At 36.9% G+C, this 26506-nt stretch overlaps 3 protein-coding genes across 5 annotated transcripts in view; 1 reads left to right on the top strand and 2 right to left on the bottom strand.

The window, feature by feature from the left end:
- The window catches only part of LOC121878207, a 31028-nt gene extending 13968 nt beyond the window's left edge, over positions 1–17060 (bottom strand). The window contains exons 1-2 of one of the 3 annotated variants that reach the window (XM_042384289.1): positions 14645–17060; positions 403–8952 (exon numbers count right to left, since the gene is read on the bottom strand). In XM_042384289.1, the coding sequence (XP_042240223.1) occupies positions 403–8931 (8529 nt within the window). In that variant the 5' untranslated portion in view covers positions 8932–8952; positions 14645–17060. Of the gene's footprint in view, positions 1–402; positions 8953–12640; positions 12789–12903; positions 13013–14644 lie in introns of those variants that run through there. The other 2 variants (XM_042384287.1, XM_042384286.1) reach the window with 2 other exon arrangements.
- A 160-nt stretch (positions 17061–17220) lies between these two features.
- Positions 17221–20342, bottom strand: LOC121878210 (ras-related protein Rab-8B-like). Its single transcript, XM_042384291.1, has 5 exons — positions 20132–20342; positions 18989–19193; positions 18255–18345; positions 17890–18015; positions 17221–17629 (listed from the first exon to the last, which is right to left on the bottom strand). Exons 1-5 carry the CDS (start codon positions 20259–20261, stop codon positions 17573–17575), a joined length of 609 nt encoding a protein of 202 aa, XP_042240225.1. The 5' UTR covers positions 20262–20342; the 3' UTR covers positions 17221–17572.
- A 1749-nt stretch (positions 20343–22091) lies between these two features.
- LOC121878050 (transcription elongation factor 1 homolog) lies at positions 22092–26353 on the top strand. Its single transcript, XM_042384013.1, has 2 exons — positions 22092–22233; positions 22937–26353. Exons 1-2 carry the CDS (start codon positions 22118–22120, stop codon positions 23067–23069), a joined length of 249 nt encoding a protein of 82 aa, XP_042239947.1. The 5' UTR covers positions 22092–22117; the 3' UTR covers positions 23070–26353.
- The last annotated feature ends 153 nt before the right edge of the window (positions 26354–26506 follow it).

The following is a 26506-nucleotide window of genomic DNA, read 5'->3' as shown; positions in this document are numbered from 1 at the left end:
TATTGTTGTACACATTCACTAAATTTAGCACAAATTATCTAGTTAGCTTGGGACTGTAAACATAACCAAATTTGGAATATTGAGTAAGGTATGGAAAATATGTCATAGACTAGAGCAGGGGTGGGCAATTATTTTTGATGGAGGGGTCACTTCATGAATGGTGGCACATTTCGTGGGCCACACACTTAATGTAGATGCAAATGTATTATATTAACACAAAGTAAAGCCTTGTATTTGTAAATACAAATGCAGTGGCGAGCCACAGAAATAATTTGGCGGGCCATACTTTGCCCACCCCTGGACTAGAGGATGCTGCCCCCAGAAAGAAATACTGTACCTACTGTATGTACACAAATGATGACTTAACTATAAATACAGTTGTGTAATTAAGAGATTACTCACATCACTTTGTAGACTGCATAGAGATGAAGCTGTTTCTCCTGATGCGGCAGCAATATTACCAGGCAATTTTGCATTTTGCTGCAACACTTGTTCTTGTTTACATTGCTTCCCAGGTTCAGTTTGTTTATCATTTTTTGAAGGTTTCTCACCATACCAAACAATATTTGCTAAATAGTGAACCTCAAAACCACAGATTTTCTTGAGTTTATTATGAGGCATCCAACGGGCTGAACATCCCCAGGTTTCAGCTTTCAGCGGACCCAAACTCCTTGCAAGAGAATAAATTTCAGGTATCGGTTTCTTATTGATAAAGACGTTTTCTTTATTAAAAAAGACCCTAAATGTCTTCTCTGACATTTCACTTTTCACTTCTAAAATTCCAGAGTGTCCCATAAGGTGCCATATATTTGCTGATTTAGTTTCAAGTGTTTTAGGAACTGTAATACTTGGCAAGTTCCTTGGTAAACCTCGAAAACTCTGGGCTGACAGATTTCCTACTCGTTTTTCCCAGCCTTTAAGGATTCCTTCTGCCTCTTGAGGCATCTTACGTACAAAAGCCAACAGGGCAATATCTGAAATGACATACCGTTTTGTACATATTGGGTTTTTCAGTCCAACAATATAGGCTTTAATATCGTCTACATTTTTTAGGCATGCAGACAGGGGATAAGATGGTGGTAACTTAAAACCATCTATGTAGAAGTTCTTTTTCTGAACAATTACTATTCTAGCGTTAGCATTCAGTAGAGCAAATTCATTGTCCGCTAAAAGTAGATAACACCATGAAATTGCATATGGATCTTCCTTGAAAATCATTTCCTTATCTTTCATTAATAAATCAAACTCTCTAAAATTCACAGTTTCATCCATTGTTGTATCCTTTGTGTTCCAAAGCTGTGTTTCATTGGTAGGGTGCTGGCTCCTGTCCTTCACCTGGTGTTGATGGCTTGCAGTTTTATCATCTTCCCCGTGTTTACCGATTACTGACTTTGAGGATGCATTTGAAACTTTTTTTTGTGGCACCGTATGTTGTTCTACCTTCCATTTTTTTCTGTACATGTCAAAGATTTCCTCATATTTATATTCAAAAGTTAATGGCTTATTCCCAGTCCATACCAACAGAGCAATATTAGTAACCTGGCATGTTAATATCTCAATGGGTTGCTTAAGTTTCACAATTACAGAATTGACACACTTCAATGATAAAGCTTCTTCTAGTGTCTTATTTGCCTTTATTTTACGATGGTTATGGTAGACTAACTCCCTTGTAAACAGTATATATCCACTGCCACTTCTCAGGATGCCATATGTGGAATAACTGGAACTAAACAAGCAACCTATTAAAGTTTGTGGTTCATTATCTAACACAAGTATAGATTGCAGTTCTTTATCTTTTTCATCAGATTCTTCTGGATGCAATTCATCTTCAGTGCTGAAACACGGACCATCTGGTACTCTAATACTTTTGGGTAACAAGGAATGGCCTTCTATAGACTGTTCTGATTTTTTCTGAAGTTTCATATCTGATATGGAGTTTTTGGCATACTCATTATGTATACCTAAATATGGTTTGGCAAGATGAACTTCAGACAATTTCAAATCAGTTTCATCAACTATCCTACTGACAGAAGACTGCTGGACTTTAATTTCAACCGTTTTGTTAGTTTGGAGAGTTTTGTTTTGCAAATTTTCATATTCGTTAGGTAACATAACAGCAGGAGAGTGTCGATCTTGTTGAACATCCAAATCTGCCACAAATTTTCCACAGTTGCTGTCTCCAATGGACACAGCATGGCTGATCCCTCCACACTTTTTTATTAGAGATGTGCAATTCAACCAAGTGTGGAGAGATCCAAAACTCACATCACTGTGATCTCTGGATGTGGAAAATGCTGCTTGTGATATATTCAGGGATGGATCACTTCTGTGAACTGCACTGGATATTCCACATAAACATGGTGAATCCAATGGTTTATTATACACTGACTCACTATTATATTTTCTTCGAACTGGAACTGACTCTGCCATATGGGAAATGTTATCACATTGGCTGCTTTTAAGAAGTGTCACATCCAAAAGCTGAGCTTTGTGAATGTCACACACCTGAACAATTATATTATCAACATTGCCTTTCCATGCTCCTACACCTTCCCACAAGTCCTTTTCTAATGGTAACTGTACCAATATACACCATGGACTGTCATCATCACTTGAACTTCCATTCAGAGTTTTAAGAGAATCTTTGCAACACAATACCTGTACTTCCAAATTATTTTCTCCTTGGGAACATATGAAAGACACTTTGTTACTCTCAAGATGAGAATTCATCTTTTTTCCCTCCAAGATCTTAAACAAACTTGTTGTGCACACATGATCAAAATGTTTGATTACAAAGGCTCTTGGACAGCAAATCCCCTCTGTCCTTGAAGATGGTCCACATAATTTGAATTTATTTGTTGAATCAGGAGACAGAACAGAAGGAATGGCAAGATCTCTCCATGCCAAAACAACTCTGAAATTACTACATTCTTTTGAAGCCTTAGAAATTTTAAGCATCAATTTGAGAGGACAACCAATAAAATTATGCAGCATTAAGGCTTTGTTTTGATCAAGGAAGTTGTGATGATGCACATAAATGTAGTACTCTTTTCCCTGATGCTGCACACTGACCACACCCTTGTTTGGGTCTGTATCATTAACACTTACAAGGACTCCTGTGCATTGTATGTGGCTTCTGGCATTCATGGTATCTGATGACAAAAATGCCTTATCAATTCCACTGTTACAAATATTGTCAAGGAGATGAGCAGCACACTCATCAGATTGTTCACAAAGTATTTGAATGTCATTATAAACTTCCTGTGCAATAGCCAATTCTTCCCCAATAATACTCTTCAACAAAATGCCATTGTGGTCACTACAATTATGAATTCCTGGGAGAGTTGTCACTGGTTCAATAAATCCCAATACAGCTTTTAAATCTACTGTTTTCCCTCCAAGAACAACAGCAGGAGAATGTATTACTATGAGACAGCATTTCTGTTTTTTGAGCTGCATTAGATCTTCAATGACACCACATTTTGCATCTTTAATGTAAAAATCAGACAAGTGACACCAAACCATTTCATTCAGTTTACTGGTGCACACAACTAAATGCTCATCAAAATATTTAACTTCACCAGTGGTCTTCCTTAAGCCACAACACTGTAATATTTGGTCATGGAAACTGAAAATGTTGCTTCCTTCTTTGCAGTCTAAGGCCTGTAATTCCTTTACATTAGTATTTTCATATTTTTCATTACTTTTTTGAGATGATGCACATAAAGATAACTCTTCTGAAAGCTTACTAACCAGGTTATGTGCACATTCATTCTTATACACAAATACAACTGGATCATGTACATCACAGGTATGTACTGTAAGTACACTGGGTCCACTACATGACCATGCCATTACAGCCATGGCATCTACATATCTACCATTGATCCTAATTACTTCTTCCAATGGAAAGGTGACAGCAAAAAAGTTTTTCCAGTATTTTTTGTCAATATCATTCCAAGATGTAATATTTCTGCCTCGGAAGTATATGTTGGCTATATGACAAACTGCCAGACTCTTTTTCTTCCCACACAAGATAAAACCATTACTCTCTGTGTAAAACTGTAGGCACCCCCCTAAAATTTTCATATCACACTCATTGTCAAATTTAAAACTATACAAGTGATATTTGTAACCTCCTTTACACAGAAAAGCATTATTTCTTCTTTCCTCGTATATCTGAATTAATTCTTGAACCTTATAACTGTCAGAGGATACCATGTTGAACTCAGTTTTAGTACATCTGAAGGTGTTTATGGAAGATAAAGCTAGTCTTACATTACTAGTGATGAGGAGAACCTTTTTCGTTACAACAAGTCCAGCAGTAGTTACCGGTCGGCTGTCTTCAACAACTATATGACAAGGCAATGATTCAGTTTTCACATGAGTACAGAAATCACTGACATTCCACTTGGACTTGCTTGTAAATGCACAATTTTTCTCAAAAGAACAATATTCGACAGCATCATTCTGGACACTACCAAGAACAAGTACCTGTAGTTTATTTTCTGAATCAAGCAAACTTATCTTCTGGTTCAAAAGAACATAAGGATAACCTTTTCTTTCGCCATGCCATAGTATTAAAGGATGATAAATTAACTCTCTTGTTATTTCATTAGTTTCCAAACAAACAAGAAGGTAACTCTTCTTATTACCATCCATAGAACTTCTACAGTTATAATGAAGTACATCAGTTGTATTTATAAGTATATTTTCAATATCACATTCAAAGAAAGAGGTCAAACACATTGACAACTGAAGTACACTGCCCTCAAGGGTTAGATATTCAACATGAATACATTCAATATTTTCAACAGGTGTTTCTTCAAGGACTTCACCATTCTCTGACATCAAGTAATTTTGAGATCCTACAGTATCATCTGCAGCACTGTTTTCTTTATTTGATATCTTCCATTCATTGTAAGTTTGTGGCTGCTTGTATGAGCAGGAATCTTCATCAGTAAATATGAACAGGATTACCATTACATCTTCTGTCACGTTTAATTTCAGATGTGCACTTATTTTGCTTCCACACATCAAATCCTTAACACCAGTGTTCCCATCTGGCAAAATGATATGCTCTGTGTTCTGGCAAGTAATAGTTTGAATTCTACCTCCCAAATTTAACTGTAAATTCACAGACTTCTTATTTTCAGTAGCACCACAATATGTACCTTTCTTATCATAAAAATACTTTGTGCCATCATCACATTCAACATGATGGGGTCTAATTCCAATCCATACAATAACAGCAACATACTTCAAACTGGTTGTGTTATCACAGAAAGCATCAAACATAAGCCCAGTACCCAAGGGAATTTCTTCAAAACTGACAGTTCTGCCATCAGCACACACACATCCATTCTTTGGAATTGAAATCCATAATGCAGTACCACTGGAGAAACAGAACAGGGCCATTTCATTAAGTTCATTAAGCATTAACATTCCAGCAAAGTTCTTAATGTACCGAGGCAAATCTGCCCCCAATGTACGACCGAGCTGCACTGAAGAATCATGACTGCTTAGTGATACACTATCCAAAGAAAGATCTCCACTCCGATTTTCCGAAATGTTTGAAGCTGGTCTTACAGATGAGAGGTCAAGCTGAGTTACTGTCTTTGGTATTAATGCTGATCTTTGTAGTTCTTTCGTTTTTTTGGCATTTAAGCATTCTTGAAAAACTATAAGAGGTGTCATCCAAACTGTGTGGCCACCACTTAAAATTTTTTTGAGGTGGAGAAACAGAGAGAAATTTAATGGAATTGACGGGCAGGGCTTGCCATCTGCTGTATAAATTCTATCAGTACTGCAGGTGGTAATAGTAGTAACACAGTCTTCAAGACTCACACAGAATTTCATATCATTTCCATCTTGACCACAATAAATACCAGGTACATCATAGAAATGTATTATTTTTCCATCAAAGACTTTATATGGCTTCTTCCCTACCCACAAGGCAGCTAAACAGGAGCCATTTGGTACATTGTTACCAAAAATGGCATCAAAATATACTAGTAAACCTTTAATATGTTTACAAACTTTGAAAAAACTAGCACCCTCAGCACACCAAAGTTCTTGACCCGCAAACAATTCAAGAGGTCTCCCATTTACTTCAGTAAATATCTTGAAAACTTTAGAGTCAGGTATCCAATACAGTTCTCCACACCAATTCATCAGCAAATTTGGATGATCATCAGTCTCATAATTACAAGACAACTTTGTTAAATTGGTGTGACTTTCCGTGGTAGTGTCTCTAATAAGTGAATCAATTTTGTTAGACACACTTAAGTTAGCCACCTCCTTTTCATCTTCCCCTTTATCACTAATACAGTTACAATTTGACTGTAATACCCTTTCAAGTGGAATATCTTCTGGCTCATTCTTAATTATTTTCATTAAAGTTTGATCAATTGGCCTGTCCATTAGCAAGTTTTTGTCAAGAGGAGAAGTTTTCTGGATATCATTAACAAAGTCCTTTTCTGCTGTGTCTGAGGCTGCCTTGCCTAGATTTGATTTAGTTTTATTATCAGAGGTTCCTAAATTAGAGTGAGTGTCTTCCACAACTGGTTTTATTTTCAACTCATTTATATCAAATTTGTTCTCCGCTAACTCCATTGTGTGTTTTGCTACATTTCCTGCCATCAGGTGAGAGCCACCAATCAGCTGTGAATGAGGTAAAAGGTATTCTTGTTTGGATATTATGGCAGCACCCGTTTCTGTAATTGTTGCTTCACACCCATATACAGGGTTGGAACTTTCTGACCCAGTCTTGACTAGTGATGTGTCAGGAACCTGGACCATTAAAACTTTCCACAAAAATTCCCCCATTTTACTGACTTGATGGCTAATGTGGGCCTTCACTTTTCCTCCATTAGTAGGTATAACTCTTTTATTACCATAATATATTGTCTTGTCTGAGCAAGGAATTAGAATTTTTTCTTCTCCTTTTTTATATTCAAGACTATAGCCCTTCTTACTTATACTCAATTTAACATCTGCCTCAAAATACAAGTATGACTGTTGTTTCATTTCCACATAATTGCCACATCCTTTTTCATAAAGGGTAAACCGTCTCAAGATTGTTTCTCCACAGGAGTGGATTGGCTTACAGCCTAACCATATGCAAGAGCACACAAAGCTATAAGTTGGTGTGCCATAAGAATCAACATTTACAAGCTTACAAATGTCTGCTAACAGATGTTGAGAATTATTTTCACAGAGTTTCTGTACGTCAGCTTTTCTTTCAGCCTTCTTACCATGGATGTAGACAACATTATTACGAAAGATTGCTTTTTGAGTCTCACCTCCAATGACAGTACTAACTACCCCAATTTCCTTGAGAACTACTATTATGTTCACCTTCAGATCTCGCAACTCTTCAACAAATACATAAGAATGAAGGCATGGCTCAACACTTAATGTAGGCTTAGTAACTTGCCAAATAACAATAGCAGTGTACTTCCTTTCATTTGGTCTTGCAACTGCATCAAAACAGACTTCAGTACCATCCGGAAGCTCATTCAGGACAAAGCATTTGTCCCCTCTCCAAAGAAACAAACATCCACGTGGTACTTCTGAATCCTCAATAAGAAAGCTAACAAGCACAGGAGCATCTTTGACATGTGTTAATATGAATCGAGAATTGAAAACAGTACATAATTTGCCAAGCTGATTATAAAGGCAAGATAACTGAAGACAATATAGGTTAGGAAACCAACATGAATAACCTTCAGCAGGTAGTTCTATGTTCAAATTTGTGGTAAGTGTTTCCTTTGATACAGTTAAGTGTTCAAGTTTACTTTTACTTGTTGGGTAAACTATTTTGAATTCTTCTTTTTCACAGGCAGTTGACGCTTCTTCTCCAACATTTTCATTGTTCAGGTTAAAATGGTTATTGCACGGTGGCAAACATGTCACGTCCTTTGTCTCATTTGAAAAACAGTTTGTTGTTATGCTGGAACTTTCCTTATTACACAACTCTGTCTTCATCTCTATGGACCCACTCTCACTATCTGAGCCTAAGGGTTTATTAATGAATGAAAAACCTGTACTAATCTCTTTATTTTCATGCATTTGCTTGCAAATAAGTACTTCTTCTTTGCCATTATCTACAGTGTGGCTATGACATTCAGAAGTGTCATCCCATTGCAAGTTACCATTACCTATAATTTCTCTTATTTTTTTCTGTGAAACTTCCCCAATCTCCTGTTTTGTCCATTCCTTATCCTCGGTTTGGGGTATTTTTAATTCTGATGAAGTATTTCCTGTGCTTATGTTCTCTTGCTCTGCAAGAATATATTCTTTATCCTGTAAAGGAGTTTCAATATTTTGTTGTGTTATGGATGATGATTCATTATGTTGAGGCCCTGATAGTACTCTGTGGCCCACAGCCTGGTGAACTACTTTTGTTTTCAATTTTTCACCACTTGATATTGAATCAAAACTTATAGTTTCTGATATTTCCCTGTTCTCTACTTTGGGAAATTTTTCACTGTCCTGTATTTGTGAACCTACATCATTAGGTAAATCCTCAGGATTTACTTCTCTGTCTACTTTGCAAATGAAATTATCTAAATGATCAGTAGGCTCTGGCAGTATTTTACTCACTTCAGAAGATACAGTGGTTTCCTTTCCAGTTTTAGAAAAGACATAATTCTTATCTTGGAGATTTTCATGGTATAATTCCTGTATCTCGGATACTTGCAAGCAACGTTCATTTGTCTGAATTAATGGATTAACCTTCAAAATATGGACAGTGTCTTCTTCCACAGAACCACCAACAGCACAAGCTTCTGCCTCACCTTGAACTGCTTCAGCTGCCACCTCAATTTTATCATTATTATCATTTACAATGTTGTTATCTCTACTACCAAATGCAGAGGTGGAACTCTTATTCCTCTTCTTAATGCGGTGTTTCAGCCACTTCAACATTTCTGCCTCTCATAACCACAACTGTAAGAAAAAAGTATACCGTATATAAATTTACAACATGACCAAACATACAGTATTACATCATGTCTCACAAGCTAGAATTGAATTCTGCAACGAGATTAAACATATTACTACTGTATAATTTATGTTTCACCTATAAAACATTCAAATGATAAAAAAGATTTATACTGAACATCAATCAATCAGAGTACGATCCTCATATCTGCGGATTGGTGACCACAGTCCTCCACTCTTCAACGATCTCAGGCTGTTTTTATCAATCCATCCCAGTCTCTGCCTTCCTCTAGCCCTCCTACCCTCAATTTTGCCCATTAATATTTATCATCTTATTATGTCATCCCTAATTATACAGTATGACCAAAGTATCTCATTTGTCTTTTTCTGTACATTTTGAGTATTTCTCTTAAGTTTTTGCTAATCTTAGTAATGTACTTCATTTGTAGCTTATTCTTAGCATTTTCCTATAACATCATATTTCAAAGGCCTCCAACCTCTTTCTGGTGTCTGCTGAAAGTGCCCACACATCTGACCCATACAACAGTCCTTGCCACATAAAGCCTTTCAGCAGCCTTTTCACAAATCGATGTTAATGACTTTTTATTAGGTCTTTTAGATTATTAACCCTCATGAGCACCATGACATGAATTGCGTCATATTATTGGGTAGCACTAACTGTATCGGTGACGCAAGTTTCCAGAAAGTATCACCACGTGGGTGGAGATAAGTCTTCTCCTGTCAGCCAGGCTGGTAGGTTACATCTGTGTCCCTTTAACTCTTCTCAAACCCTCCCATTACACGTTTGGAATACAGTGATGTTTTATAGTGAAATAGTTTTTCAAGTAATTTCAAGTGTCTGTAATGCATTTTTGTTAAATTTACAGAAAAAATACAAGGATTTTTAAATTCATTCAAGCAATAATGGAACATGCCTCACACGGTTCATTATCATGGGAAATATCTGGGAGACGAGGAAACTGCTTCCTACTTCAAAGGATTATGAAGCAGTTATAGTAAAAGTGATGGTGGCAAGGAAACATAATTAGGAAAACACAACAAGAATGACAAGCACGCTTGTCCCTACCACCACCGCCACCATAAATAGATCATATATATAACCTATACAGTATGTTTATATGTACAGCTCCTCCCCGACTTACGATGGGGTTAGGGACCGACATCCAGGTTGTAAGTCAAAATGATCGTAAGTCGGAAATGCTTAAATAATACATAGAAAATCTAAAATGAACATCTCTTTTTCTTCTCAGCACCACAAAACTCTCACTTTTAAGCTTGCCAGCCATTTTAAAGTGAATTACAAAAGAAAATTTTGTCTGTGTACTGACTTTGGGACTCAAAAATACGTAATTTGACCAAATTTTTGTACGAATGAGGCAGATCTTAAGCGCGGATGGTCGCAAGTCGAGTAGGTCGTAAGTTGGGGAAGAGCTGTATATAAAGTACTGTCTTTCTAAATTTATTTTTGAATATTTATGTATGTAACTGAATATATGCATAATTCATACAATATGAGTATACACATAACATACATAAATAATGTAGAGTGGCTAAGAGCATAACTCTTGGAAAAATGCCCACCCAGCAACTTCAAAAATTTATTACTGTATATGTAATGGTTGTCCATCTTGTAACAAGGATGGCCAGCCCAAGGACCACCTAGGTGTGAATTTGTTTAAGGCGTAGAAGCTGTCACCACCACAACAGCCACACCCTGAGTTAACGAGTTGCTTGACCCAGTGTCAAGGAATAGTCTGAGAAAACCAGACAACTCGCCAACTGCACTGGCTAACCATTACCCCGGAATACAATCTGCAAATCAATTAACATACAGGTTCCCAATTACTGCTGGGTAGACAGAGGCGAATGGAGTAAAGAAACTTGCCCATAGTTTCACCCTGCCCGGGGATCGAACCCGGGTCCGCTCGCTTGCAAGGCAAACGTGCTGAGATAACCATAAATGCTACGGTATATTTAAGACCACTCTTCTCTTCCTAACATTACAAGCTATACAATGCACTAAAATTTAATACAATAAACCTCATGGATACAAAAAAATCGAAAAGGGTATCTATAGAGATATTGGTGACCTTTTTTTTATGTACAGTACTGTACTGTACAGTATTTTGTTCCCGAAAATTTCTCCATAAATATTACATATATAAAAATTTGAAAGCCACTGTACGAAAACTCATAAAATTATGCTTCTATAACTATGATACTGTACACTTGCTAAGTTCGTGAGAAACTATCCAAGGTCGTATAATTTTTTTTCAAATTACGTATGTATTTTCTAGTACCGAAACGTTTCCGTCCCGTACGACGGCGTGGCATGGGCTCGGCCGCCTCGTGGTGTACAGCATTCACGCCGTAGCCTGCTTAGTTGGTGTTTGGCCGTCGTTGGTGTTAGTGATCGCGCTGTGTACTGACAAAATATTTGTTTCTAATTTCCTTTAAAATGACTGGCAAGCGTAAAAGTGAGAGTTCTGGTGGTGCTCAGAAGAAAAAGAGACAGTCAATTAATTTTGAGATAAAAATTAAAATAATAATGCAATATAAAAATGGAAAAACGGTAGCAACCATTTCACGAGACCTAGGGTTCTCTCACTCGATGATATCAACAATTTTGGAGGGCAAGGAACGAATTCGTGAGGTAGTGAAAGGATCAGCACCTATAAAGGGAACAATAATAACGAAAAAAAGACAAGGTCCTCTTCATGAGATGAAAAAATTACTTGTGATGTGGATGGAAGATCAGCTGCCAAAGCATGTACCCTTAAGCCTTCTAACCATACAGGCTAAGGCACTGAACAGACGTAGGGAGAACATCGTGATTATGTAGGAATTGGATAGCTTGACCGTCTTTCTCATAAAACTTAGCAACTTCTACCACGCCCATATTCACACTGGTCATTGAAATTACCCAAAAGTACCCAAATGTACTTAAAAGTACCCAAAAGTATATTAAATCAGGGTAAAATCTTAATGAATATCTGTTATACATACACAAAACATGTCTAATAATATTTTAAGTGTAATTTTGTAAAAATAATTTGTAAGATAAAATAATAAACGGCGAAAAACTTTCAGTATTGGCGAACGCTAAATTCCAAAGAGTTCATGAACAAGGGAGATAACTCAGATCCATCGTGATGCACTTCCCTAACCTAACGAAAAGTAAATCCTACGGCTATGTTAAATACCCCAAAGTAACAGAAACATCAGTAATTATATCTCCATTTTGGATTGGTGACTATTTGGAATTCAGCATTTTTCGCTGTTTATTATTTCATTATTTTGACTACATTTCAATGAAAACATTATTAATCAGGTTTTATTGATGTAAAACATATATTCGTTAACATTTTACCCTGATTTAATATGCTTTTGGGTACATTTGGGTACTTTTGGGTAATTCGTTGGAACGATTGAGCCCTGCAATTGTGTGTAAATGAGGCAGAAAGATAGACCAGCAAAAACACGGGGGAAGAAGGAACGAAATCAATTATAACTCCTCTTGGTGGTAGTGTTGCTCTCGGAAATTACTCCAAAATTTACCTAACCGACTACCGGACAAATATCAACAGGCCCCTCTTATTGTCAATCAGCATCATTGTCAAGTAAAACCGCCATTCCATTCAATATAGTATGAGTAAACGTTGTACTAATTTACCTTAAATAAATGTTATGCTACGAAATACTGGAGTCTTGTTTTAGTAGATACTGTCGTCATCCAGGAACTGCGCATTAAAGGAGGAAATATGGTAGACCTCCGTCTAGTCTCATCATGTGTTCACCAATGTAAACATCAACATTGTTGCCAATCTTATATATTAAATACTTTCTATGTACTGTACTTTCTTCTTATAAAAACAAATAACATACTTACCTAGAACAAATAATACATATAAAATTTATCATTTAAACACTATTTACCGTAAAATTTGGAATATTAGAACCGATGAGGCTCTTGAGAATTCAGCGGGAACCCCTTGGTGATAGAACACGCGTTCATATGCCGCGGCACCAGCAGTAGTGGGCTAACACAAATGGTCCTGGGGTTGGCAGATGCTCCTCCCTAAGTCCAAAACAGGACAACCTCTCCGTAAAAAAAAGGACATTTAAGGAAAAAAGAGGACAATTACCAGCAAAGTTTGTGGAATTAATGAAAAAGAGAAACCATATGTTATTCTTGGTTGCATAGGTTTTACAGTCAAAATGTAACTCACCTGAAATTTTAAAATTCAATAGACAAAATTTCATCGAAAGTTGTCTCCCTTTCTCCATCACTTGCGGTAATAGTGCAGGTTGAACTGGAAATACTAGGTTGCTGGCTACCTTCCTCTTGGTCGAATTTTTGTTTTTTTGCTTGCTGTACCTTTGACTTGTGAAGAGTGCTAGCATTTTTTTCAGTAACTTCAAATTTCTGGTAACAGCTGTCCTTATTGTGCAAGTGTGTTCTCACTTGTAAAATGGCCTCTAAATAATCTGGGCTTAACTTGTTTCTTGCCTTGGACTTCACATTCGTTACATGCGAAAACACTCGTTCAATAAATGCGGTACTCAAAGGAATACAATAAGAGTTCAGAGGAACGGTAGCTAGCTCTTTGTAACACTTCCGCAGCAGCATTTTTGTAATTGAAAACCACTGACCAGAACTGAACAGGGTACTGGCAAATCTGACCCATACGACGCGTGTAATGAACGGCGCTCATCTTTTGGGGAGAGGAGAGAGTGCATTGAATTTGAATTGAATTGTAACAGCTTAATTAGCCAGAAAAACACAAATACAGAGTGGATGATAATAATAACAATATTAACATGGCTGAGCCAGTTGAGAACCTGAGCTCTTCTGTAGGCACCTGATATATACTATACATTTATCTCAAGGAAGTATTATGTAACATTTAGTATCACCTGGGATAGTACACATAGCATGGTGGTAATAAAAACATCTCATAATGTTACCACGATTATCACTTAAATATTCATTTATTTATTTATATTTTTTATTATAAGTACAATAAATACATAAATTACAGTGGAATTGAAAAACATAAATATAATGGGGAAGCAGTACAGCATAGGTTGTACAGTATTAAAGGTTGAGCAAGAGGACAGAGCTGTCAGGATTATGCCTAGTTGGCAAATGTATTTATTGCAATGGTAATTTCTTATCTATTTACATGATAATTTCCGATAAAGGAGGGGAGCGTAGTCATTGCTCGGATGGGTGGGGGTAAATTGTTCCACACCTTTACACCATGATATTTTATGGGGGTCTGGAACCGAGAGGAGCGCAGGGGGGTGCATGAACGTGTGTTGAACGTGTGGATTCAGTACAGGTCGTCACAAAGAGGCGATACAAAAATGAGAGGGACAGCAGGATATTACTGAGTAAAGTATTATGCTTTGTGTTAGATTAAGCTTTATAAGTAGAAGGAAGCTAAAAAAAAGGACACAAAAGGTCATTTTTGGGCTGTCCGTTTTAATTACAACAATATAGGACAGTGGTTCCCAATGTTTTTAACATGACGCCCCCTTTTGCGAAGTCCCCCCCCCCTTATATTTTTGTATGTAAAATCTACATCACACCATGGTTATAAGCAAAATTAATTAACAAATCATCAAAGAGAAGAAATCCAGACTAAAACACACAGTTTGAGATAAATCTTACCATACAGTAACTGATGATGAGGGAGGATCGGTGGCTGGTAGTGTTGTGTGAGTAGTGTGAGAGTCAGTATGGTATCCATGACGTGTACAAGACGCGTAAGGAAAAAAAGAGATGAAATGATAGAAAACGGATAGGGGTGACTGCTATACTTTGGTTTTGCCCGGATGTGTGGGAGATTCAAACAGAGAGAGTTAACTCCTGGAACCCTGAAACAGTTTTTTCATTATATTCTTTTTGAGCAAAAAATAACAAATTTTGGCAGATGGCTTCACGCCTCCCCTGTACCCACCTCACGCCCCCCAATCAATCAATGGCGAGTGACAGGGGGGAAGGAGGTACAGGGGAAGAATAAAGGGAGGATTGAAGTGAATTTTAGGAGGAGAGAATAGGTGAGGACCCCCAGTTTGGGAACCACTTATATAGGACAAGCAAGTCTCTAAAAGGACAGATTGTCCTTTAAAGAACAGACCTAGCAATTTTGATTCACACAATAACAGTCTATTTTGAAACTACAGTAGTTCGTATTTATGTAATTTGCATAATAAATTGGGACAATTGTAGTTGAAATATCCATACAACTCTATCAAGAAAGAAATTCAATGACAAAATGTCCCGTATGCTTTTTAACGTACGCTACAAAGCGTCTTGATTATTATCTACCAACTTGGTATAAATCATTGAACTAACAATAAATGAATCACTCCTTGAAGGCAGACTTAAACTTGCTGTCGGGCGGATGAGAAGCCGAGTGATGGCTTCCACCGACCCATTTAGAGATGGACAAAACACTACTTTTTTTTTTGTCCTCTTCGCCACTGACGGGCTCGTTAGCCGCTTGGGCGGTCGGTCACGTCTCTGTTACGCACTGTTGGCAAGTACTGGGCATGTACTGGTACTACTGGCTCCTGAATGTATCCGAACCTGCTCCAATAAGGTACAGTATTCGAAAACCATTTAATGTATTGAATCACCGTTCGTTACAAAATAAATAAATAAATACATTTACACATTTATTAAAGCTAACATCACTGCGTATGATCAAATTTCCCTGAGACTGTATATTTTCTTTGGGAGAAGTAAATTCCTCCATCGAGTCAACAGATTCCTTTTTTGACAAACCGTCACTGAGCCTAAGAATTGGAAAGATCAAACATAAAACTGTAGAGTACAATAATTATGGGGCATGAGGGGTTTCTCTCGGTTGAATAAAATCATCCAGGGTTAGCCAGAAAGAAATAAAACGGATTCTTGCGATATGGGGATAAGTATTTGTGAACACTCCATACAAACAAAAACTTTATAATGGTAAAACCCATTTTATTACAGTACCTATAAAACGAGCTTCCCTATCTCAACACGACCAAATCTTACTTCAGTAAGGTTAAATAAAAATTCGTAAAGTTAGGCTCGTACTTGTAATGATGGTATCCATGCGTAAAGGTATATGTTTCATTTACATGATTGCTCATAATTGTGTACACATCATTGGTATTTAAAAAAAAAATCATCACTGCGTCGCAGACTCACAAATATCCCTATAACGCATATATAGTCAGTTTATACTTTCGAACTTATATATAATTCATTACCACCCTATCTTCTAAAATGAATTTTAGTGTAAATCGATATACTGTTTAGTATGCTTTAACAAGATAATACGCCAGTCTTCAGGGGCAGGGACACCCACGAAGTTAAGATGCGAGGCTCAGCCAGTTCACTTTATTTTTGACACTGTAACTTCATTCAGACTTCAAAAAGTGATATAAGCAAGTTCATAAAGGAAGTGAAATAAAAGAGGAGGCAGGTACCCCGTTTCCCTGGGCACATCCCTGTCCTCTTGGCAGGAGATTGGGTCACCTCCTCTGTCCGAGTTGCCGACCTCAGTAAATAGTGATCGCCATTGTTATCAATTTTATCATTAATGATGATATAAATATGACGGGAATGAGGCAGAGGTGTGTAATCTGTGGTGTGGGGGGCGGGGTAAGGCATGTCGTCACGCCATTATGTTGTATCTTATCTACTGTTCAATAAACAATTGTTTCTACACCTTCCTCCGCTTATTCCACTGTTGACTTAGTGCTCGATGTTGATGTACTGTACTGTTGTTGACTCACTGGTTAAAGGTGGTTACGCCACACCTTGTTGGTTAGCTGTGACGTCAACATTTACTGCTGCCTTAATGGTCGGCTGTTGCTGCCATTTTAATATAATTATATGCTTCGACGGCCAGGACATTTAAGCATCGTTCACTAAGTTTTAGTTTCTATGTTAGGGGAAAAATTTTATGAAATAAGAGATTTCTCTCTTTGTATTGCGGATCCACTGGGCAATAGTAATTACAAGTGATCGCGGGCCCTTCGTGTCCTTGTGAAAGTTTGAACGCTCGTGACAGCGTACAGCGAATGAGGGTGCGCCAAGTCCGTAGACTTGCATGGTTAATTAGGGTGCGCCAAGTCCGTAGACTTGCATCGTATTCCATCGTAAATAAAATGGTTAATTAATGCCTTCCTAAAGAAACCATCGACATGGGACCAGGTTTGTTCCACTCTACGATTTTTTTTGTGATTTTTCCACCAAGTTTGATGAAAAACGATTGTGCCGTTTCGGCTGCCCAGAACAGACAGACAGACAGACAGACAGACACATGCCTAGTCCTACAGTATATTAGATTGTATTGGTGTGTAGAAGCTCCTGCACTGTCCTTTTAAAAATAGTGTAAAATTTGCAATAAAAAACTGTCACTCTGCAATAAACTAATTGTCAAGTGTTTTCATTATTACTATTACTGTATTATCATGACGAATAATGCACCTGACTGGGCGGAGTGGTCATTATAAGGGCAATGGACGAGCAGGTGAAGCAGGTCATGGTCGCTGGACGGGTAAGTCAAGGTGCAAGTCACAGCGACTTGGCCACGGACGAGGGTCACTGAAGGGAGCAAGATGACCCGCGTGATTGAGAGCCGGAGACGACACTGGCATCCTGCAGTAGTGAAATAGCATTTATATAACAAGACCTCCTGTGAGCACGTAAACGTGTTTTATATCAGCCAAAAGTGTATTTGAGCATTTGACCAGATTCCCAGAAGTTCGTAGGTTACGTTTTCCTCATAGCTGGTGAAGGGAAGGCGTATTTAACAAAGATGACGGCCATAATAACACTGAAAGTGTGAACAAAGACTACCAGAGATAAAAAATAAAAATCCGAGCCTTGAAAAGAGGTCACTCGTTGATATGCCCGACCTTAGCTAGGATGGCCTTCGTTATGGTAAGCAGTGCTTGCTCCATGTTGGTGCCCGTAACAGCAGACACCTCCAGAAATTTCACACCAGCCTCATCTCCCAGTTCCTTCCCACGCTGCCATGTCACCTGTACCACATAGGGGAAAAATACTGGAAACAAATCATTAAATTTTACTAGTAACATCACTTCCATAAGCTTATAATGTATATATATATATATATATATATATATATATATATATATATATATATATATATATATATATATATATATATATATATATATATATATATATATATTAGGTTAGTGGGGGTTATATATGATGCAGATGATGGAGGTAGTGAGAAGGACATGCAGCACTATACCTGTCTGTCGTCCCCGCGGTAGTGAGCATTGGTTCCCAGTAACATTATCACCACCTCGCCCAGGCCACCCTCATCCCGCACCTTCCGGAGCCTGTAGGTCAACACCACGCACACTGGGTCACGTTAGATCAACACCACATTCAGTACACTAGGTCAGTTTAGCTTAACACCATTTACGGTGGATCAGTTCAGGTCAACAACACGTATTCTGGTTATAGGATCAGGTCATCACCGTGTTTACATTGGATAAGTTCATATAAACACTATATGCATTGGGTCCTTTCGGATCAACATGAAAAATTAAGACAAAACATATCTCTGTGAACAACATGTCAGGTCAGGAAGACAGTATCTTGGGTCAACATCATGTATCTGAGTCATATCAGGTCATTATATACCTTGGATTAACCAGAACTAACATGAACAGATGGTAAACCTAATCAGGTGTGACATTAAACTAGTAATCAAAAGTATGAACACATCATGCGTCGAATGTTATATTTAATAATAGAATGAAGACCGCACATTTTGAATATGGTCAGAAAGATCAAAGTGAGAAAATTCATTTACTCAGATACTCAAGAGGGTAAATTTCTAGACATGGCAAATGCCAATGGAGTATATGAATTTTAAGAGTGGCACAGGACAACTACAAGGCGATTAGAAACAGGTACAGGGTGTATGTCAGAGAAAAGAGGTGGGTATGAAAAAGTGAACCAGAGAGAGACTATTACCACCGTCTGGTGTTCTCGAAGCTGGTCTCGTGGGTGACATCATATACTAGAAGGACGCCCTTGGCGGTCCTGGTTGCGTCTGTGGTGGTGGCAGAGGAGGTATTGGAGGACGTAAAGGTGGTGAGGTCGTCCCAGACGGCGTTCCATAGTTGTAGTCTCACCGTCTTTCCTCCTACTCGAACATCGCGTACCCTGAAGGGTATACCTGTCAACAGGATCAAATTAAGCTTATTACGAAATATCAGTGAAAACAGAGACTTGAGGCTAAAGTTTTTATCAAGCCTGGTGTCGTCACAACATTCTTCGAAGAGTTAGCAAATCTCACCATAAAAAAGCTCTGGTAATTTTCCGAACTTGTGGTTTCTTTAACCTGAGTGTAGGTTGACGCTTTACTAGGAAAAACTTCCCACTTCGATAAAGACTGTTATTTTATAGCATCAAGGGTAACCGGAACCTAATGTATAATACGAGCAAGACAGATATGAGCGGGTGCGGGCTAGACGCCACTGATAAGAAACACACGGCGGGAAAACAGAGAAGACCTCCAGCTGACGGGAAAAGGGATATGAAGCGTACTGTACAGTAAATGAAAGACAAAAGTCGTGTCGTGAAATTTGGTGAAAACATATGCCTTGCGGTAGGGCTCTCGTAATGTTTCACGAGTTATATTTAATCTTCGGACTAAACCACTACACGAGTTTTATCTTTGATTGTACATACTTAATGACTCAGTTGTGAATTTCACAGCACGTTTTATGTTTCTCGAAGAAAATTTATAAAAATCGTGTTTAGACAAGCTGCTGAAAACCCGACCAACGTACAGTATATTCTGATGTTTACAATATGGAAGAAAAAATATATAACAAATATGTCCCATGTACCCTGAAATAAAGATTAGACTGCATGGAGTAGCATATATCACTGAAAATGCCTCTCATTCCCTCCTACATTCACACCTCAGGAAAATTAATTATTGTATACTGTTTTTAGCTAGTTTCCCATTTCACCAATATTCTGCAATTGTGTAAACCAAGGATATATAAAGTTGTATATAATGAAGAGTTAGATATATAACGTACAGGGAAACAAACATGCAGAGAGCTGTTTACTTCCCAGAGAAAAGTTTCATACTGAAACACTTACCGATTGTCGATACGAACGGCTCCTCTTGGCGTTTATCTTCCTCAAATTTAGCCAACAAATCGCATTTGCCGACCCCTGCGTCCCCAACGAGCAAAATTTTGAAGAGATGATGATAACTCCTGCTAGACATGGCTGATTATTCGTGTAAATGGGGTGGTACTTGGTTAGTAATTCGCCGCACCGTAGATTAGATGATAAAACACTGATACAGGACGGTGCTGCACCCTGCGTCACCAGCGGCTCATTACTTATTACGTCACATGTATTGTTGACACCACATGTTATCTCCAACATGTTATCATTAGCATTAAACTCAAGAGCGAGGATGTAGGGACCACTATTTAGATCGTGGTCAATGACAGATGCAATAATAGAAAACTCAAATGTGAGTGTTCCAATGTACAGTATACCAAATTGTGATAAAGAACCTCTCCTAACGACCCCACCTATTTTTTTTCGAACTAAAAACACCGAGTTAGATAGTAATATAGATTTCAAATCATAGAAGATAATAAATGACCAAGAGAAAGGCCTCATCGGGTTGTTTAGCAGTTACAGGGGTAGCGCGAGTTTGTCAATTGCGTTAAACTCCACAGGCTATTTGAATCCGGACGATGAAAAACTTTTTGCATTGTATCTACTCTGAAGTTTTTTTTATCTTGGTCTTTGTTTTCATTGTGGTAATACAGTAATAGAAGCAATCTTAAATATCTCTGATGTACATTCAAGATTGTTTTAAGTGTGTTTTTAGATTTTATTGCAACCATAGAAAGGTAAAAATTTAATAAAAAACATAATATTGGATACATCAGTTAGAATTTGTATTTCAAAGTATGAATAATAACTCGCTTTTATTATGTTGGTTTTGTGTTTCAGAGACGCGAACTCCAGCTCTCCGCCAGGTCTACCTCCGCATTATATTATAGATAAAACGTAAATCATAAATTAAAGATTTCAAATTAAATCTCATAATATGTATTATTTATAACTAATATATAATATTTAACGACTTTTTTTATAAAATTAGTAAAGATTTATTTGATTTATTACATTTAGTAATAATAGAATACAATAATGAAGAAATAGTATTGAGAGACTGAGGGATATTGTTTACAAGCTCCTGAGGTTAAGGTGGAGCTTGAGGCTAGTGAAGAGTTGAAGGTTTGTTAGTTTAATACTCTTATTTGCAGCAGTTTCAGCCAAATAAATTGTCACACAACAATTGATTTGAGAACAGTTGACGTAAAAGATTTTTCCTAAAGCCGTACAATGTATCCAAAGTTATAATTGCATCGTCATTAATACTAATGATAATGTTTATTCATTTTAGTTGTCATATAGGTTTATATTTGGATAAACATGTTTGTAAAATATATAGTTATGCAGTGCAGCATGAATATAGACAATACAGTATAGGTATGTGGTGCACGTTGGCTGTGGGGGTATGTATACAGTACAGTTTCCTGTGTGCCGAGACAGTGTAGGTAACTTTTACTTTGTACTTTTATTATTATCCTCTTCGCCACCGATGTATTAGCTAGCCGCTTAAGTGGTGGTCATGTCTCACGACAATAGTAATCAGTAAGGCAACTTGACTAAGGATAGCCGAGAAAGCTTGGTATTCTTTGTATGACATTTCAGGTTACCACATATTTATCAAGGGCGTTGATCACCATGAGGATTCATCTGATTAATATTCTGTAGTAACCAAGCATGGAATTCTATATTGATATTTATATAGGGAGATAGAACAAAAAATTATAACACTAGGGTTTTGTAGTAACTTACAGTACTGGCAAATCTGCGATACATGATTTACAGTGTTTAATTTAGTTGCTTATTGGTACTGTATCTTTGAAGAAAAGCAGATCTTAAAACTAGTGTTAAGTAACAAGTAGTTAAAACAAATTTTTTATTCATCACCACAATGATTTAAAATTTACTATTTTTTTTTCTCCAGGTTTCCATTAGGGTCATCAGGACATCATGGGTCGTCGCAAGTCAAAGAGAAAGCCACCACCAAAGAGGAAGAATATTGAACCTTTAGATATTCAATTCAATTGCCCATTCTGTAATCACGAGAAGTCATGTGAGGTTAAAATGTAAGTACAGTACGTTCAGTATTCACTTATCTGAATCATAAAGGATGTTTTATTCTTTATAGAGTTAGAGGTGCTCTTCATGAATAAGTCTAGTTAAGATACCTGGAATGTACAGTCATTGGTGCATTTTGTGAAATGTGGCAACTCCATTGAGATGGATTGGATTTGCCTGAAAAGGCAAAAACGATATTGTTTTTCTATGATGTTACTTCCTAATTGCTGATATTTGTGTATGCATGTACTGTACCTGTAGTTGTGATAATTGACATGCAATGCACAGAATGACCTATGATAGGTAGGTTCATAGCTTAACATGTAGATCAAGAGTGGAATGAGTATGAAGGGGAAGATAAAATGCAAACGCAACTGGAGTAGCTGAAAAATGAAGTGACGTGGGATACTGAATGGGTGAGAAAGAAGAGGTTAGAAAATTGTTGGAAAGGTTTCGATAAATTTAACAAAAGAGGAAGACCAAGAGGGAGTCGCAAGGATATAATGAAGTTTGTATGTGAGAGAGATGTTAAGTCTGGAATATGTAATACTGTTCAACAATAAATTTACAATTCAGTCCTTACAAGAACTGCACGAGCCGCATGAATTGGTATCAGGTTTGATGTCACTGGGGGTCTGTATTTTGTTTGAAATATTTGGGAATAAAACATAAACTTAGTTTTTCCTTATTTTAATTTACTTTATTTTTCAGGGATAAACCGCGGAATGCTGGCAGAGTTTCATGTCGAGTCTGTTTGGAGGACTTCCAGTGTACCATCAATTATCTCTCTGAACCTGTTGATGTTTACAATGAATGGATAGATGCATGTGAAACAGCAAATTAGTGGTCTTGTATGTTTAATCACTTGTTCTTTAATTTTGTCTTTCTTTATACTAAAGGTTATATACTGTATATTGAATTTGGGCCAACTTTGCTTTTCACCGTGTTCTGTGAATATTTTTCAGCCTTTCAGTACCATATACTGTACTGTAATTATAAATTTGTTTTAAAAACAAGGATCTTTCCGATTCTTTCATGTGTGATGTCTCAATATTGGAGTGTGAATCAGAGGCTTAGGGAAAATTACCAGAAATACACAGAGGGGAAGTGTGTTTAGACTGTTTTTTTTTGTTTCTCATGAAAATATCATTGTATGATCAACAGAGTTGAGGTAAATCTGACAGGGTATAAAAGTGAGACGTACAGCGGCTGGTTCTGAAGGTGACAAAAATGTGGCTATTGTATTATTAGGTATCAAGAGCACCATTGTGTAGGCTTTATCATTTTAATTACACTACTATGGTATATACTGTAATAATTCAGAAAATTCCCGACTCCAGGGCCAAGCTTGCTCGATAATATATTACAGTATTGTAATGCTGTTTTCTGAAGCATAATGGGAAAATGTGTAAAATTTGAAGCATCATCATGAAATAACTATTGTATTACGTTGCCAGGTTGTCACTACTTGTCGTCAGTTTCGTGTAAATGTCTTGCCAATTGAGTCATGCAAGGGTATGAAAAGTCTTACCAAAGGCTCTACGTTAAAAATCCAAAAGCCAAGGTATGAGGTGGGCAAGAGCATTGGTGTTAATGGTTTTCTATTACATAGCAGCTTGCAATTTCTTTCATTTCATAAATAGTGTGATAGGCATTTACAAGTTTGAAATATAGGTTATTAATGGATGGCTTCATACTGTTGACTCTTACATTACATTTGATTAAATATAAGCCAGCTCTGTCATTTTATAGGTAGGTTGTATGAATTTCTTCACTTAAAAGCTTTTCCTACTTTAATGTAGAGGCCAGAAGGAAAAACAGTAATAGACTAGACGTCTTTGAGCCACCTGATCTTACTTACTCTGACATCATCATAAACTACTGTGTCATGCTGCTTCTTGGATGCCCATCTCCCTTGTTCCTTTTAATCCTTGTAATTTTTCACCCTCCTACCAACCACTTCTTGATTTATACCTTTTTCATTCTCTCAGGATATCCATGCTGTACCCCATATTAATACAGCACTCATGGTCCTAGTTGTCACTACCCGAACCCCCCCCCCCTTCATCATGGTTGGCTCGAATCAGGGATGTTGGCCAGCCAGCAATCTTTTTCTTTTTCACTGAAGCAGTTTTTCCGACTGCACACTGACATTTATGGTATTACAGCAATGTCTATATAAATAAAATCATATAATGAACCACATGAGCAATAAAAAAAGAAAAGAAAAACAAGTATGTTTTGGTGAGTATAAGATCAAATCCATCATTAATTTTTCAGTGAACTTACATTTTGATTACATAAAACACCATTTTTCTAAAATGAATTATAGCAAAAAAAAAAAATCGGAATCGGTTTTACTATGGTATTATTAAATCCATCATTAATTTTTCAATCAACTTACATTTTGATTACCGTACATAAAACACCATTTTTCTAAAATGAATTATAGCTAAAAAAAAATCGGAATCGGTTTTACTATGGTAACATAAAATCTCTTAAGGTAAATAATAAGGCTGTACAGTAATGGATTTTAGAAAATAAAAGGTGACCCCCTCAAAAAAAACATTTAGTAAATTCTGAGTCAATTATCATGTTTAAAAATAATCAGTTTTGTAATATTTTATTTAAAAATAAAAAAAATGTATGTGGTGAGCTGAAATCCCATCAGCTGGAAAGAACCATGGAACATTTATCTCCCACACTAGACATTATCTATATAAAAGTATATTAAATGTTTATAGAACTTGATCCTATGCTAAATTTTCCACAGAATCTAATACTGTTATCTAGTCCCCATCACTATTGCTAGCTAAAGCACTCAGTTTCTTTGCTGCTCTTCAGCACTTGATACAGATGATGGTGAATAGCGAGTCATGATAATAGGGCTAAAATTTGAATTGTCATAATTACTACACTAGGAAATGTTCCAAGAATTATCTGCATTATATACAGTCAACAATAGTACAGTACTCGCATGTAACACAGCAGACGAAGTGTGATTAGGTTTAATTATCCATGCACGATAGCAACCCTCCTCGCTCGAGGTCTTGACCAGACTAATTTGACAAATTTATCCTGCGAGCAGACATAGATGGTGCCAGTTATGATACGCTTACCGTGGGTCTTCATGCTACAACCTGTACTTCATCCCAAGTGTCCATAGTAGTTTTTATAATAAAACTATTTTTTATCTTGAGAACACCACTGGTGACCTAGACGGAGTGTAGCGCAAGTACAGTATTTGGACAGGCCCCCTAGTGACCAAGACCGTGAAATGTTTAACCTTTCATCTGCTATGACGCATCTAAGTGTTCACATCTGTCTGATGTGAATATTTCATATTTACATTTTCTACTTTCTCCTTATTCTGCCCAAATATAACTCTCAAGCTCATTGTTACTGTTCTGTTAAATTAATATGTTTCTTCATGTTATATCCTACATGTTGATTGATTGTATAATTCCAAAATGAATCCCCAACTTCCCAATTTTGACAGTCTTCTCTCCATACAGTTTCTAATGCACCTTTTAATAATTTTATTTTTATCCCGATTCAATTTGTCACCCATGTTCCACCAGCCGACACATCCATTCCGAGATACAATAACTGAAACATCACTTTCTCCAGTCAAGCTGGTGTGTATTACACCATTTCTTTGCAATTCACATTCCTGGTTAACTATATCCTTAGTAAACACACTTCCAGATTCATTTCTTACACATTTTGTATTATTTAATCATACATTTGTAAATGGCACTTAATTCACTTCCATTTGTAATCTGTATTGTTTACCAAGCGTACTACCCTCTTAGCCATATTCAACTGAATAAAACCATGGCATCATTATGTATCTTTAACATAGATTTGCTCTCACTTAAAGCAGATTCTCTCTTCACACCACTCGTTTTCCTTAAAACTTGATACATACGTGTACTGTACACCATTTTCTAAACTTACACTACTTGTCTCCTAATACTTGGAGAATGTTACAAATAGAAATAAATGGTTAGATAACTGTTTTGGATAAAAAGCAAAATACATTTTGTTTACGTGGAATGTTCATTCATTATTTAAGAAAAAATAAATATATTATTTGTACTGTAATTTCACCCAGATATTATTTAACAGGACTTTAATTTACCTATTGGTTAAATCGGCAAAAACAAAACCCAACTATTTTGATTGAGCCTCAATCCTAGATGAGGATGATCAAAATTTGACAAGGTACTACATAAATATACATTAGTGTTTTAGGACCAGTTCTATATTAATCAAATT

Source organism: Homarus americanus, unplaced genomic scaffold, assembly GCF_018991925.1.
Source record: "Homarus americanus isolate GMGI-L3 unplaced genomic scaffold, GMGI_Hamer_2.0 scaffold45562, whole genome shotgun sequence".
In the NCBI taxonomy this organism is placed as follows: Eukaryota; Metazoa; Arthropoda; class Malacostraca; order Decapoda; family Nephropidae; genus Homarus; species Homarus americanus.
This window is presented reverse-complemented; position numbering and strand designations above follow the sequence as displayed.

Excerpts from the sequence above, each read along its gene's own strand:
- LOC121878050 (XM_042384013.1), top strand. The coding sequence starts at position 22,118 with ATGGGTCGTCGCAAGTCAAAGAGAAAGCCACCACCAAAGAGGAAGAAT. Across the intron at positions 22,234-22,936 it reads AAGTCATGTGAGGTTAAAAT|GGATAAACCGCGGAATGCTG; the intron begins GTAAGTACAGTA and ends TTTATTTTTCAG.
- LOC121878210 (XM_042384291.1), bottom strand. The coding sequence starts at position 20,261 with ATGTCTAGCAGGAGTTATCATCATCTCTTCAAAATTTTGCTCGTTGGG. Across the intron at positions 19,194-20,131 it reads GCCGTTCGTATCGACAATCG|GTATACCCTTCAGGGTACGC; the intron begins GTAAGTGTTTCA and ends TCCTGTTGACAG. Across the intron at positions 18,346-18,988 it reads TTCGAGAACACCAGACGGTG|GCTCCGGAAGGTGCGGGATG; the intron begins GTAATAGTCTCT and ends GTTGACCTACAG.